Source organism: Balaenoptera musculus, chromosome 12 (assembly GCF_009873245.2).
Source record: "Balaenoptera musculus isolate JJ_BM4_2016_0621 chromosome 12, mBalMus1.pri.v3, whole genome shotgun sequence".
Lineage (NCBI taxonomy): Eukaryota > Metazoa > Chordata > Mammalia > Artiodactyla > Balaenopteridae > Balaenoptera > Balaenoptera musculus.
This window is the reverse complement of record NC_045796.1, coordinates 19819834-19834941: the sequence shown is the minus strand read 5'-3', so window position 1 is coordinate 19834941 and position 15108 is coordinate 19819834. Positions and strand designations below refer to the sequence as shown.

The window sequence follows — 15108 nt, the reverse complement described above, 5'->3', positions numbered from 1 at the left end:
CTTTCCCTTGCAACCTACCAGTAGAGCCTGTATAGATGTCTTCAAATGCATTTACTCTATTTCCCTCATAGGGGTTTTACTTCCAGGGAGATAAAATATGTTTGAGTCCCTGAAATACATACAAGGAATATCCACTGTAAAGCAGCCTAAGCCATTCCCCACTCCTTTCTCCAGATCTGACTATTCATATAGCTGGCAGCTTCTTTAAGAACCCTTTAGTAGTAAAGGAATTAATATTCTCCACTTATCCCTAGATTTTATCCCCTCCCCCCTCCATTAAACGACTGATTTTTATGCGTGAGATAATAGACAAGCCTTGGGTGACCTGTTTTTTTTTGTTTGTTTGTTTTTTCCCCTCCCTCCTCCCTCTTTTTTTCCTTGCGGTAAAATAGTGCTGAAGAAAGAGGGCACTAGTGTACAGCCCAGATCGCATCCTTGCACCGTCTGGATTAGAGCTGAGGCGTCTGCGAACCGAGCTTGGCCGCGGTACTCTGGCCCGGGGACCACAGCGCTGTCTACCCGGACTCAGGTCCGTCTCAAGTCCAAATTCTCCAAGCAGACCCAGGTGAGCAGACACCTCCCGGCGGGGGAACCCACCCACACTGGCAGACACAAGTCCCAATCTATGGGATTTTTCTCCTTGTCCCGGAGGCGTCCTCGATTATGTATGTCTTTTAGTCCTGCTTCCCCGGGAAGCGTCGGGACGCATGGATGCCTGGGTTGTCTTTCCTCTTTTGCCTGCCTCACCGCCCGTGCTCTTGCTCCTCGCCCGCTCCCTTTGCTCCTTTCTCGTCTGACTCTCACCTTGAAAAAGGGAGCCGGAGAGGGACGAGAGAGAGCGACAACTTCAGCCCCGCAGGCGGCTGAGATTTGGCGCCTCTGCCCCCTAAGTGGTAGGGTTTGAATATACCTGGAGGAGCTCTAGCTGCAAGGCGAAGAGAATGAGGATGGAGGGGTATTGGGGAAACGAGGAGGGGTGTGTGTGTGTGTGTGTGTGTGTGTGTGTGTGTGTAAAGAACGCAGGGAGGGGGGTTGAAAGAGTGAAGTCGGGGGTTGGCGGGGTTGGGGGCTGGGGGTTAAAGAATTGCAACTCGCTGGTCAAAGCGTCCGCAAACGGCCCTGCGGAGGAATGCCTCAGTCGCTTGACCGAGCACTGTCCAGGGTTCTGAAGGCGGCAGGGCTGAACTGCCGCCGCCAGAGCAACCCGGAAGCTCCCCTCTGTTCCCTTTCTAGCAACTATGCAAAGCCAAAGGTCTGGATTTAGGGAAGTGCAGGGGCCCCTCCATTCCCTCCCTCCATCCTGGGTCGCGGGAAACAAGTTATCTCATCTGTACCCTTTCCCCCTGAACGTCTACAATAAGCTGACTTCTTGGGCGGGGTGGGGAGGGAGGGGGGATGCACCAAAATCCGACATGCGGAGACTTTACCAGGCGTTGCCTTAGTAACTAATATGGATTTCCTCAAGCTGGCAAATTTATATTTACTACTTGGGTAGTATGTTAGGGTCTCTTCAACCCCTCAAAGTTAAAGTAAAATGTGCACCCCTGGTTCGAGTTTATTTTGAAGTAGCGCTTCCGCCTTCATAATGAAAGAGTTTCCAAATTTCTTCTGGGCAAAGAAGTTGATCTTTTCAAATCCGGAAAGTTCTCCAAGGTCGAAAGACGTAGCTCCTTTTTCTCCCTCTTCCCTACTCCCCCTCAAGTCAGTAATCGTGAGGGTATTTGGGGACCTGGAAGAGACTTGGAGCTGCAGGAAGGGACGGGTCGGCGAGGCTCTGCGCCTCCCGGGACGGAGGAGGGTACTGGGGGCCGAACGCACCGCCTTACGCCTTGACCAGAGCTGCCGCCCAAGCTGTCCCTCCAGCCGCTATCATGATGTCCTTCCAGCCCATATCATGAAATGGACCGGGCAACTCTTAACCAGCACTGACCCCAGAGTTTTGACACAGGTCCTGTAATAACGGAGCTTTGATTTCCTTCCTGTTTTGCCGGCAGCGTCCAGCTCACCACAGCCACCACGACTCCCATGGTACCATTGGTCAGTTTACCTGGATGCACCAGTGAAGAAGGGGGACTCGAATTCCCCTAGGGACGCCGCCAGGGCGTAAAGGTGGTCGTGGAGGACCAGGAGGAGGAGGAGGAGGGGAAGGAGGCGGGGGTGCAGAAGCTCAAGTCGTCGGACGAGCGGCATTGGCGAGGGGGGAGAAGCAGGCGTCAGGCGTCGGGTCCGCACTGTGAGCGCGCAGAGCCTGCTGGCTGGACCAGCGTGGGAACGCGGCTGGCCGGCTGTGGACGGCGTCCTCAGCATAATGGTCCGGCTCCTCTTGGTTTTCTTCCCAGCTGTCTTTTTGGAGATGTCCCTTCTCCCCAGAGGCCCCGGCAGGAAACTGTTGCTGGCAGGAGCCTCGTCTCAGCGCTCAGTGGCCAGAATGGACGGAGATGTCATCATTGGGGCCCTCTTTTCAGTCCACCACCAGCCTCCGGCCGAGAAGGTCCCCGAGAGGAAGTGTGGGGAGATCAGGGAGCAGTATGGCATCCAGAGGGTGGAGGCCATGTTCCACACGTTGGATAAGATCAACGCGGACCCGGTCCTTCTGCCCAACATCACCCTGGGCAGTGAGATCCGAGATTCCTGCTGGCACTCCTCTGTGGCTCTGGAGCAGAGCATTGAGTTCATCAGGGACTCTCTGATTTCCATGCGAGACGAGAAGGACGGGCTCAACCGGTGCCTGCCTGACGGCCAGACCCTCCCCCCAGGCAGGACTAAGAAGCCCATTGCCGGCGTGATCGGCCCGGGCTCCAGCTCCGTAGCCATTCAAGTGCAGAACCTGCTCCAGCTCTTCGACATCCCCCAGATCGCATATTCCGCCACAAGCATCGACCTGAGTGACAAAACTTTGTACAAATACTTCCTGAGGGTTGTCCCTTCTGACACTTTGCAGGCAAGGGCGATGCTTGACATAGTCAAGCGTTACAATTGGACCTATGTCTCCGCAGTCCACACGGAAGGTAGGCATTGCATTTGGGGAAGAAAAGTGCACAGAAAGCCAGGGCATTGTTTGATGTGCGCTTGGGATCATAGTGTTGTTCCTGTTTATTTCTAGCACTCTGGGAAGAGACTTTACCCTTCTCCGTACATGCCCATTCAGGCATTGCCTTGTGTCCTCATCCTCCTATAATTATAGTGTAGGAAAACTGTCCCATGGTGTTTCCGGGGGTAGCAGGAACCAAAAAGACACCAAACTCTCCATGAACAGTGCCCAGTTGTAGTTTTTGGACTTACATACTTGTTTGCCCTGATATTCTGAGTTTGTGTTTATTTGCCCAAGGTGTTATACTACCCTTAAGTGATGGGCTATGATTTCCCAAGCTTAATAGACTAATCCATTGTGAGCAGTTAGAAAAACAAAAAACAAAAAGCAAACTGCTGTCCTCTAAACCGGACTTGAAAGCTTTATCTTGTCATGAACAGCTGAAGGCGCTTCTTTGTTCTGGTGTGCCCCCTTCTTACACATTCATAACTTACCTGTAAATATTGGATTAATGCAGTCATCTCCCTCAATATATCAGAAACTTATGTTTTAAATTCTGGGGTTCCTTAGATACAAAGGAAAAGTAAATAATTTAAATAGTTTATTATTTTTTTCCTACTTAATATGTTAAAATTGTCCATATGCCCTCACTCTCCCAAAGAATTATCTTGTCTTATGAGCAATAGCACTGATGACCTCTTGGATTTGAATTTTGGTTTCTAGTTTGTTTGTTTTCTAACACAATGACTTTGCTTATTAGAATTTAAAGTTAGACAAATTATAAATTACTAATAAAATGATAGTAGATATCATGTTTAAAATAGCTTTTAAAAGTGAAATAGATTTTACCTGAGGTTAAAAACTTTGATTTATACAGAGTCTTACAGACATGAATTCTCGAATAATTTATTATATATAGATTTTCTTTACTCTTCTCCTCTTACCCTATACTGATTGTTGGATAAAATGAAACTTTTGAGTCATCTACTTTTAACTCTCCCAGGTTTATAGAGAAATTGAGACCCAGGTTACGAATTAATGTCCAGGACAATTCACGTGTATATGCTGGCATATGGAAGAGAATCTTAAAGGTATTGCTGCATTTATATTTCTTAATATCAAATTATTAACAGAAAGGCCATAGGTATGACTTCACGTTCTTTTAACAGTTACACAGTATTCAGTTGCTGGTGTGAATTCTGATACAGAAATTAAGAAGCATTCTTACTGAAATGGTGATATGGTTATGTTAATGAAAACTGATGCTTTAACTTTAAAGGGAGCAGAGTTTTTAGGACAAACAAAAATTGTGTAGAAATTTCAGACTTTGATTTTGGAAAAAAACAAAACAAAAAACCTTCCTGTTGCAGTGTTGTGAGTTCTAAAAACTGATTCCTATTTCTGAAACTTGATTTTTCATAGTGAACTGCCTACCTCTTTTTCAACAAAATTACATATTACTCTTTTAAGACACAGATTTAAGTTCAGATTTTAACTCCTTACATTTTTATGGTTAATGTTAATTTCCTACATTTTTTTGTTTAGTATAGTTTCCTCCAGTGCTTAAATGGACCATCTTGAAAGCACAAGTTAAAAATGTGTTAATTATCAGCATTAGAGCGATCTCTCTAAAAGGAAATGGCAAAAAGTAGATTGAATGTGATTTATTTAATTATTTAATAGTTCTCCCTCAAATGAGCTAGGTAATTGATTATAGATATTAGAAGTGTAAATACCTCCTTCAAGAAGAAGTAATACATCATTTTTACAAGGTAGTTTTATTTTCTATATTTTATTATGTCATTTTATTTTGGGGGTGGAGAGGAGTGGAGAAAAGATTCCCCATCCCCCCTTCAATATGTTTTCCAGTTGCATCCTTTTCCTAAAAATAATTGCTAATAGTGCTTTCTGACAACTAGAGTTGTCTTTTTGGAAAATTAATTGGACTTGTGTTTACAAATTTTGTTGAGGAAGGGCTGATATTAAAATTCCACCCTTGTGTTAGTTTGGATTACTTTGTTCCCTTCTGCCTTCTGACTTGGGTTGTGTGGCAGGGATAATGTCCGATAGCATTATAATAGTTGATTACAGACTAGATTGTGTTCATAGAACAGCATCAGAGCTAACTTTGGTGTCTATTTTATTACCAAGAAATGATGCCATTCACCTTGCCTGTTATATATATCTTATTTCTTCTCAAAGAGAATTTGTTTCCTCTCTTATTAGGTATAATTCTGTGGAAACTAAATTGCTTTTATTTTCTTCTATCTGCAAAGAAATATAACAGTGTCCTTTGTATAAGCTCCAACTGAAAATTTATTTTTTCTGAGGTTCTGCCCTCCTGCTTCTCAGGGACCCATAGTGTACTGGCCTGCAGGCACTTTCTTGCATCATCTAGTAATTTTCCTGTCTTCAGACTGATGGGGTCACCTACTGGTGACAGTTCCCTGTCAAAAAGCAGCTAAGACCACATATCAGTGTTGTCTCTGCCATCTGGGCACTATTCAGGAAGGAAGCTAGATTGTCTGGATATTAGCAATTTGGAGTTTAGAAATTCTGGGACCTCCAGTGACCTTCACCTCTCCTTTCCGAATTAGCCATTCTCTAGTCAGTTGATCATCACAGTTTCTTTTATTAGAAGTTAGCCTAGTATAGTTCACATCAAAAGTAATAGGTGACTAGATTAGCATACCTTCATTTCTGTGGTTACTATTGCTTGACTTTAAAACCGCAGATGGAGCATCCTATTCTTTCAACAGTTTTATATCCCTTTATTATTTTACTTTATATTGAAGTTAAGCTTGGAGGTGTTTTCTGGTTTTGTTTTAATCAGTTAGAATTCACTTGTTATATTCTTTTACATACTTTTCAATCTTCTACCACGTCATTTGTGCCACACTTGTCCTCTTGTCATAACTGTCAGTTTACCTGACATAAAAAGAGGATCAGTTCACATGAAGTTACCAGCAACAGGCTCTCCAGAAAATTTTTCAGGATTATTTCCTGAGAGGAATATTGAATTAGGATCTGTCAAAGGGAGGGTACTGAAGCAACAGAGCCTTGTCCACAAAGAAAAATAGAGTGCACTTTGGAGCAAGCTGCTCACCTGGCATGTGTCTTTAAATATGCTAATCATAGAATACAAAAATAGCCTACTTCTGTGAAGAATATCTTGGCCAAGGACATTGTATTCCATCCTTCTGATAAAATGTAGATTCCCCATCAAAAACCAAATTTATCATTTCAAAAAATTGTAGAAAACAATACTTAAAAAATAATTCTAGTTGATTAAATCAAAGCTTTGGATGAGTCCAAAAAGATTATTCTTTGAGTTTGTAGCTTCAAAAAGTTAAGTTTTTGGATTGAATACATTTTCATTTGTTTTACACCTTTCTCCCTTAATATTTTGTCTCATAGTGTCAGAGGAGTATATGATAAGGGATTTAGTGATGCTGCTGTATGCTTTTGTTTACAGTTATGTTTTCATTGTGGTGCACCTTTTTTTTTGGACGTTTGCTTACACTTTACATGAGATTGGCCTTCTTTGGCTTCTTTTCAAAATCTGATCTTTTTCTTTTTAGAAGCTTTGCTCTATTTGATATAAAACACTCTAAAAGTCTAAAGGCATCAGAGGAAAATCCTCCTAAATCATAAGAACATCAGTTAACTATTACTTTAGCTAATGCAATTACATGTAAGAATTTTATTTCTACTAAATATCATATTTTTCTATATATGCACCAGAAAATTTCTTTATACCATTCTTATCTCGATTCCAAACTATTTTCACAGTAAGTCACCTTAATAAATGTTCTGTTTGATCACAATATAAGGAGTAGAATGTCTTGAAAGGTTATTTAGGCCAACCAGTTAAAGATGCTTAAAACACCATTATTACATCTTTGCCCAGAAGTTGTTCCCATATGCTCTAAGTTCCCTAATTATGATTAGGATTTCTAATGAGAGTTGGAGAATATACAACTTAAATTCCGAGGCAGAATTTCACCTATTAGTCAGTTTTTCTATTTAATGACCTGACTCCCTGAAGTTTCTATCGACTACTGGGAATCATCCAAACAATTCAAATTTCTCTTCCACGTGATATTTATTATCAATGAACTCTCTCTCTTTTATGCTGTACCTCACCAGTTCCTTCACTCATATATTCTAAGTTTTAGTTCCCTTATAATCATAGATAACTCAAGTAGATCTTAGATAAGTTATTATCTAAAAGTCTTTTTAAAAATATGAGCTGATACTAGGCTACATCTCCTTTCTTTTATGCTTGGGTAATTTTTAATATTGTTATTATTATTATTATTCTAAGAGGAAGACTTTGTTTTTTGTTTCCTTTTAAATGTAGAATTTTTAGCTTAAATCTGCCTTATCAATAAGTTGTGGGACTTTGATTACTTAATTCATCTTAGCATCCCAGCTTTGTGTCCTCAAGATTTGACTATATATGATAAAACTGAGTAAGAGAGAGTCAAGTGTAAATTCCCATAGCCCATTACCAGAAAACTACTAATCTGGGTGGTCACTCAGCCTGTTATGAATTTCCTTGACAGTAAGTTTTTTCATTACATACTATACCACTTTATAGATAAATAAATAAATAGCATAAAAGTAGAAAAATGATCACAGCACATTTACAACTCTAGTAAAAAATTTACTATCCCAAAAACTGTTTATAAGAAATTTGAAGACTTGGTCTCAGTTACTAAGTTCTTTACACTCTAAAGGGATTACAGTTTGAACACATGTAAAATGAGTAAAAACAAATCATTACAGTATAGACATTTAGAAACATGAGTTTATATGTGTTTAGGGAACACTGAAAGAAAATATTGGTGAGTGTAATTAGCTAGAAAAAAGCTGGAGAAAAGGGAATTTTGATTAGTTTTTTAATATGGCCTTTGTAAAAGATAAAAGCAGTAGTAAGAATGTCCCCATGGGGAATGAAATAAGCAGGTCTTCTTGGCTGGTGTGGAGAGTGTGGGCCGGGAGCTAATAATAAAGATAGCAGCTCAAATGTGGGTTCTTTTTTTTTTTTTTTTTTTTTTTTTTTTTTTTTTTATAAATTTATTTATTTTAGCTGTGTTGGGTCTTCGTTTCTGTGCGAGGGCTTTCTCTAGTTGCGGCAAGCGGGGGCCACTCTTCATCGCGGTGCGCGGGCCTCTCACTATCGTGGCCTCTCCTGTTGCGGAGCACAGGCTCCAGACGCGCAGGCTCAGTAGCTGTGGCTCACGGGCCCAGTTGCTCCGTGGCATGTGGGATCTTCCCAGACCAGGGCTCGAACCCGTGTCCCCTGCATTGGCAGGCAGACTCTCAACCACTGCGCCACCAGGGAAGCCCCAAATGTGGGTTCTTATATTCTGTGATTCCATGACTGTTTATCGATATGAAGGACAAATAATGGAGAATCTTGAAGCATGAGCCAAAGAGTTTTGATTTCAAGAAAGAAATGTCAAAGCAGAATTTGATGTGATTCAAAGATAATTAAAAGAAAGTGAATTCTTACTGAAATGCATAGGGAAGATACATTGGATGGAGAGGGAGAAAACTAGCCATGAAAGTTTATGTTTGTAGAATTCTAGGTACTAGGCTGTTAAAATAATTAGGAAGAATAAAAGTACTTCAAAGGAATACTTTATAGGAGAATTCAATGTACCAAAGAGTTAGAGACAAAGAGTCAAAGATATCTTCAGTTTTGCAATCCTGAAGGACCAGGAGAATTTTGGTGTAATTAACAGACCTGCAATAAGTAGGTTTTAAAATCACGATTCTTTATGTTTAAACAACATGGACTTAGATTTAATATGTTCAACTTGATGTGAACTTTGGCTAAGAGCACATACATTACTAGCAAGAGTGGGTGTCTGGACAGAATAAATCCAGGCACAGTCATAAGTTACCCTATTTGTGATTTAAAAAAAGTGTTCGCATCCTACCTTGTTTACCGAGAACCTTGATTCTCTTGACTGACTAACCTGGGTACTTGAGAGTTGACTTCTTTAAACTCCAACCTTTTACACTTTAAACATGTTACAAGGTGGTCTTTGCAAATTATATTATATAGTTCCCTGGCATCTTTTAAAGAGAGTGCTGAATTTAATAGGAACTTTTCTTGAAGATACGAAGTAATCATTGTGAATGTCAACTGTTACATATGCTGGGATACAGTGGTAATCTTGAAGCCTGTTGAAAAACATAAAGCCACTCACTCTTATCAAAAATGGCCTAGATTGTCATACTTTTGAGTTTCTGTCTTTGTTATTTTTTCTATATTGACTAGACTTATTAAGCCATTTTCTAAGTTATTTAATCAGTATTTAGTTAACAGGTTCTATGTACAAAGGATTAAGGTGAAATACAAAGATGAAAAAACGAGACACCTTTATTATTTTGAGAAATCTTGAACTCTTCTTGATTCTTCTGCCATACCATCAATCACCCTGTGACTTCATTTGCTTTGGAACAAATTTTACAAGTAGCTGGCCTGCATAGGGTGGATGGTGATGGCAACTTCTATTTTGTATTTCTATCATGTGGCTTGGCAGTTGCCATTCCTCTTTAAACACTACAATTTTTTCTCCTGGTGATCTATGGAGCTAATATATAATGATGGTTTTATGGATTTTTAATAACTTTCTGGGAGGTGGCTGGAGTGGTGTCATCATAAAGAAATTTGTCAGAAGCCATATTTTCAGCATGCCCTGTAGTGAGACCACAGAGGGCTGGGAAACCATAGCTGAGGACACAATAGTTTAGTAAGCACCTACAACCACTGAAAAAATCAGCTCATAGTGCATGCTGTTCTGATATTATTTTGGAAGCAACATCTCAGTAGGAGAGGTTGTCAGTTTTCAGAGAAGCTGTAGTTGAAAATCAGAGTCAGGCTGAGACATAAAGTCTTGTCAAAATGATGTAGCTGTCTTATCCATCAAAGAGCTATCATTAGATTTTAAACTTACATAGAAATATTTATGTACTTTATGTGTGCAAGTTCTACTAATTTTCATGCTTAATTGTCTTCTATAAATGTCTACATTTTAAATTTTAATTTTCATGAAAAATTATAATTTTAGTTTTCTTCAGTCTCATGGGAAGTTTTGCTTTCATAAACTTAAGGCATTGTGGTACCAAATACAGCATTAATGTTTTTATGAAGAGTATTGGCTCAAGCAGAAACTTGGTGATCAGAAATGATCATTTATCGAATTTAGGATCATCTATTTTAGTTACTTCATGGCCAACAAATTGAAGATTCAAGGCAATTATCTAAATGATTCAGATAAAAGCCTTAATTGGCAATTGAAGGACAAGAAGATTTTGGGGAGCATTTCTTTTTTTGCCAAGTAACTTATTTTGCTTTCTAATGAAGACATGACCTTTTATTCATTGATAAATTCATGCATCTGCTATGTGTCAGGCATTGGTCTTGGCACTAGGAACACATAAATTAAAAGAATAAAAATTATTATTATTATTTCATTACTGTTATTATTATTGTCCTCAAGGGTACTATAGTCTGTTGGAAGAGACATAGAAATATATAGGTAGTTAAAGGCTTACAGGTTACAGAAAGTACATTTAATCACTTAAAAGAATAAATACATAAAAGACTATGGGAAATAATATACATTCATCTCAGTTTTATTTATAAAATGGGAATGATAATCACTACCATGTTATTTACTCACAGCAGTGTTTCAGAGAACAAGGAAACAGTATGTATAACTAGCTTTCATTTGCTTTTGTTAAACTGCCATCAGTTAGCCCTTCTTAACTGATGAAAGTTGAACACGTACATGAAATCAGTTAATAAGGTGAAGACTTTTGAATCTAAAACTTAGTAACATAAAATAAAAATGCAATTCATGGTTAAGATAAAAGTTCAGCTTGTGCTATAGGTTTTAGGAACCTTTCTCATGTTGCAAATGAGAAAACAAAGGCCCGGGGAAATAAAATGACCTGCCTAAGACCATAACATTCATTAGTAACAAAGCCAGGACTTATTCAAATTTGTGTTAGATACTTTCCTAACCCAAGGATCTATTGATTGTTTATTTTTAAATCACATGGGCCACCCACATGCATTCCTCTCTCCTGTGAGGTAGGTTTATATCATCTGGCCCAGCTATGTTCTTCCCAACATTGCTGCAGTCATTTAGCAGCTTGCAGGAGACTCTTCTGTCACTGAAAACTCATTCTCACTGCTGAGAGTCTTCCTTTCAATACTCTTGGGTGATTCCAGCATTCATGTGTGTGACCCATTGATACCTGCCCTCATAGGTTGTTGATCTCAACTCTGTGTCCTTCACCTTCACTTCAGCAGCCCACCCACTCTGTCCACAGTCTGGCACCTTGAACTCACCAAGAACACATAGCTCTGTTCTCTTAAACACCAAAAAGCTCTTGAACAATACAAGCCTACTTAACTTCTCTTGCTTCCAACTCACCTGCTCTCCACATTCCCCTGGAAAGTCTGCGTCAAGCATTTTCTCATTTGATCTGATTCTTCCCTGGATCTGAGCAACTCTACCTCTATATTTGTGCTTGTTACCAACTTGAAATAAAGGTCCTTTCTCAGAAAAAATGAATTTCCAGCTTAAAGTGTCTACTCCACTTGAAACTTTAGTTGAGGAGATTATAAATATGTCATTTCCCCCCCAGCTCCTTCAGTGCAGAAAAATAAAGACCGCAAAGGAGGACTTTTTTTTTTTTTTTTTTTAAAGAAAAGAAAGAAGGAAACATTCTATCCCTGTGAGGTCTGTGGTCAAGAGTGGGAGATCACATTCACTCAGACAGCTCTGTGGTACCATCTCTATAACAAGTAACCAGGGGTGCTGAATAGTGAATAAGTATGCGAAAATTAAAAAAGGATGGGCAGGGGTGGATTCCAGGGGTCAGGGATAGGACTGACCCAGAGTTTCATGGAATCAACCATGTTTAGAGAGCCATCAGGGTAAAAATGTCCAAAAACAATCCCTTAAGGTTATTGTGCAGATAAAATGAGACAGTTCTGTGTATAGAGCTCAGTAAATGTCAGATCTCATTATTCTTACCAGGCCATTGTAACCTTAAATAAGAAGATGTCCTTAGTGCAGGAGAGCCTGTATGAAGTAAATACAGGAATGTCTTGGGGTGAGGTTGTGCAAATAAAGAGAGAAGGGGTATATCTTGCTAATTTGCTAACTCTGAGCAGCACATTCGTCTTCTTATTCTCTTCCTTCATAACAATTGCATCCATAGCAAGTAGCTCTAAGTGAAAGCTCTTTGGTTGTATAGCTTATTCTGCAATTATTGCTGGATACACTGAGGCAGTTTCCTCTGTTCTTTTTGGTACTCTAACACATTATATAATTTGTACATTATAAAGGATAGAACAAAAAATATCAATAGACAAATTGCGGACAGTATGTTCAAGAGGAGAAACTGTTTACAATAGAATTTAACAGGTGATTCGAGGATATAGAAACAGTAGAAACAAATTACAATAAACAAATAATATCACCTTTTCCTGGATAAATAAATATACAATGTATATTTTCACTTTTTGGTCAACAGGTATTACACTGTTGGGAAAAAAGACATTTTCAAATCTCTATTTTAATTAAGTAAATGTTAGTGAGCATCTTCTCTGGGCCAGGCCCTCTGCTATAGTCATTGATGACCAGAGATAGATGAACTATAGATAGTCCCTCTATCAGGAAGCTCACCATATGGTGATTACCATTCAGTTTGATAAGTGCAACCATAGGAGTAGGTATGAATTAGAGAGGTGGCAGACAGAGGTGTGACCAGCTTTCTCTGGGCTAGGGAAAGAAGTGAGGAAAACCACATAGACGCTTCCAAAGGAGGTGACATTTGAAGTTCACTTCGTTAGAGGAATCAGAGGAGGACACCGAGAATTGTAAAAATATTGATGAAAAAACTAAGTATGTTCAGGAAACTCTAAATATATCTCTAATTCTGGAATATATGTTCAGGGAAAGGAGTGGGGAAGGATCAAACTGAAAATGCAGGAAAGGCTGAGGTCATGAATGGACAGACTTGACAAGCCAAGGAATTTAGATTCTATTTTGTAAGTTTGGTAAGCCAGTGAAGGATTTTAAACAGGGAGGAAACATGATCAGATTTATATATTGGAAAGGACATCCTGAAAACTTTGGTGAGGACAGATTAAGAAAAGGTGTCAGTTTAGAAGTTAGCACACAAGTTGACAGGCCATTGGTAGTTGGGGGAGTGATGGAGAAAAAGCAGTTTAATCAACTTATTCAAGATATGATAAGAGCTTTACTAAAGGAAGTGTCAAAGGGAATGGACAGGAAAGAATGGATTTGACAGCCATTTAGTAGGGAAATTAGGATTTAGTGACTGATTGGCTCTGAGGATCAAGGAGAATGTCTAGAATGACTCCCATGTTTCCATTTTATACAACTAAATAGGGAATAAAAAGAGGAAGCACAGATTGGGAAAACATGAGTTTTAGACTGGTTCAGTATGAGGTATCTATGGGACAGTAAAGTTGAGTCATCTCATAGGCCAAATATCTGAAAAGGGAGGTAGATTTGAGATTTGTCAGAAAATGACTGTGGCTAATACCACAGGAATAGATGAAATTGCCAAGGGAGAGAATATGAGTGAAAAGAGAAGAGAGCTAAGGGCAGAACTTTGAGGAAGGTTAAAATGAGGAAGAGGATCCAAAAAAGGGATGGAGAAGGAACAGTTAGAAAACTAGGAGGAGAAAGAGGAAGAACCAGGAGAGAACCAGACATCACAGAAGCCAAGGGAGGAGAAAGTTTCAAGAAGAAAACAGTGACAAATATCACTGAGCTGACAGGGAAGGGAGGGTTACTGAAACAGTGCTCCATACCAGTAACCTCTAATTCCTCTTAGCTTCTGCCCTTCAAGAATCCCTTAATTTCTAAACCCATCGGAAGGGCAGAGGCCAGGAGGAAGTGGAGGCTGCAGGTATACACCATTGTTCCCAGAGACTGAGAAGGGAAATTGAGAGATAGGATGGTACCTAGACAGAAATGCACTTCCAGGTGAAAACATTCTCTGGGATGCAGAAGACTTAAGCAGTTTTAAAGGATGATGGAAAAGAATGGTAGAAAAGGAAAGTTTGAAGATAATTGATGAAGCAAAGTTGCTGAGGAGGCAAGAAGAAATCATGGCTGGGCCACACGAATGGGAGAAGTCTTTCCCCTGGGTGATGGTACTGTTAAGTTTGGGGAAGGAGAGAAAAGAAGGGGCAACCTTTGTTTTCTCAATTATTCAATGAGGCAGGTGGAAAGGGATAGGGAGTAGGTCAAACACAAGTAGAGCAAATTTTTAGAGGACCCAATTGTTACTAGAAACTACGAATTTCTAGTAGTGTCAGTTTATACTGTTTTGATATTCTTTCCAGTAGTGTATAAGCCCCAGATACAAGGGAGGAGTCTCAGCCTTCATAGCAGTTCATTAACTTGGCCACCTGCTAGCCCAATGTCCAAAACACCAGAATATTTCTCTAGTTAATTACATAGGATACCAGGTGATCACCAGAGATCATAGCCTAGAATTATCCTTTATCCAGCTCCTGTCACAAGGCCAGATGAGGGAACTGTAACTTAAAAATATTGTCTAAGAGATCACTATCAACCACTTTGCAGAAATTAGTTTTCCAGAATACCAAATACCTAACTCTATTTACTCTTCCTAAAGAATTGCATTTTCTAAATTGCACTTTAATACTGTCCCTTTTCATTTCTTAAAGGTCAGAACAAGAATTGGAAATGTAAATAATGCTTTATAATTTTCACATTTTTTGTTGTTGAAGATATTATTATGTTGTTCAATGCCCCTTGTATAAAGTCCGTTAACAATTCTTTTTAGACTTTAAATATGATGAAATAATTTCTCTCTTGAAGAACTGGCATGTTTCATCTTAAATGGTAATGAGAGTATTGCGTTTTCCCTTTTTCGCTTTGCCTGCCAGGAAGCTCAAACCTAAATTTGATGCTCAAGCACAGAAAATGTTTAGTTTATCTGCGTGGATATTAGCGTCTTCCACCTTACCCCAACAGCAT

At 39.6% G+C, this 15108-nt stretch overlaps 1 protein-coding gene across 2 annotated transcripts in view; it reads left to right on the top strand.

The window, feature by feature from the left end:
* GRM1 (glutamate metabotropic receptor 1) overlaps positions 1-15108 on the top strand; it is a 398541-nt gene that overhangs the window by 36834 nt on the left and 346599 nt on the right. For both annotated transcript variants that reach the window (XM_036872141.1, XM_036872142.1), the window contains exons 2-3: positions 393-565; positions 1995-3008. In XM_036872141.1, the coding sequence (XP_036728036.1) occupies positions 2309-3008 (700 nt within the window). In that variant the 5' untranslated portion in view covers positions 393-565; positions 1995-2308. The remainder of the gene's footprint in view (positions 1-392; positions 566-1994; positions 3009-15108) is intronic.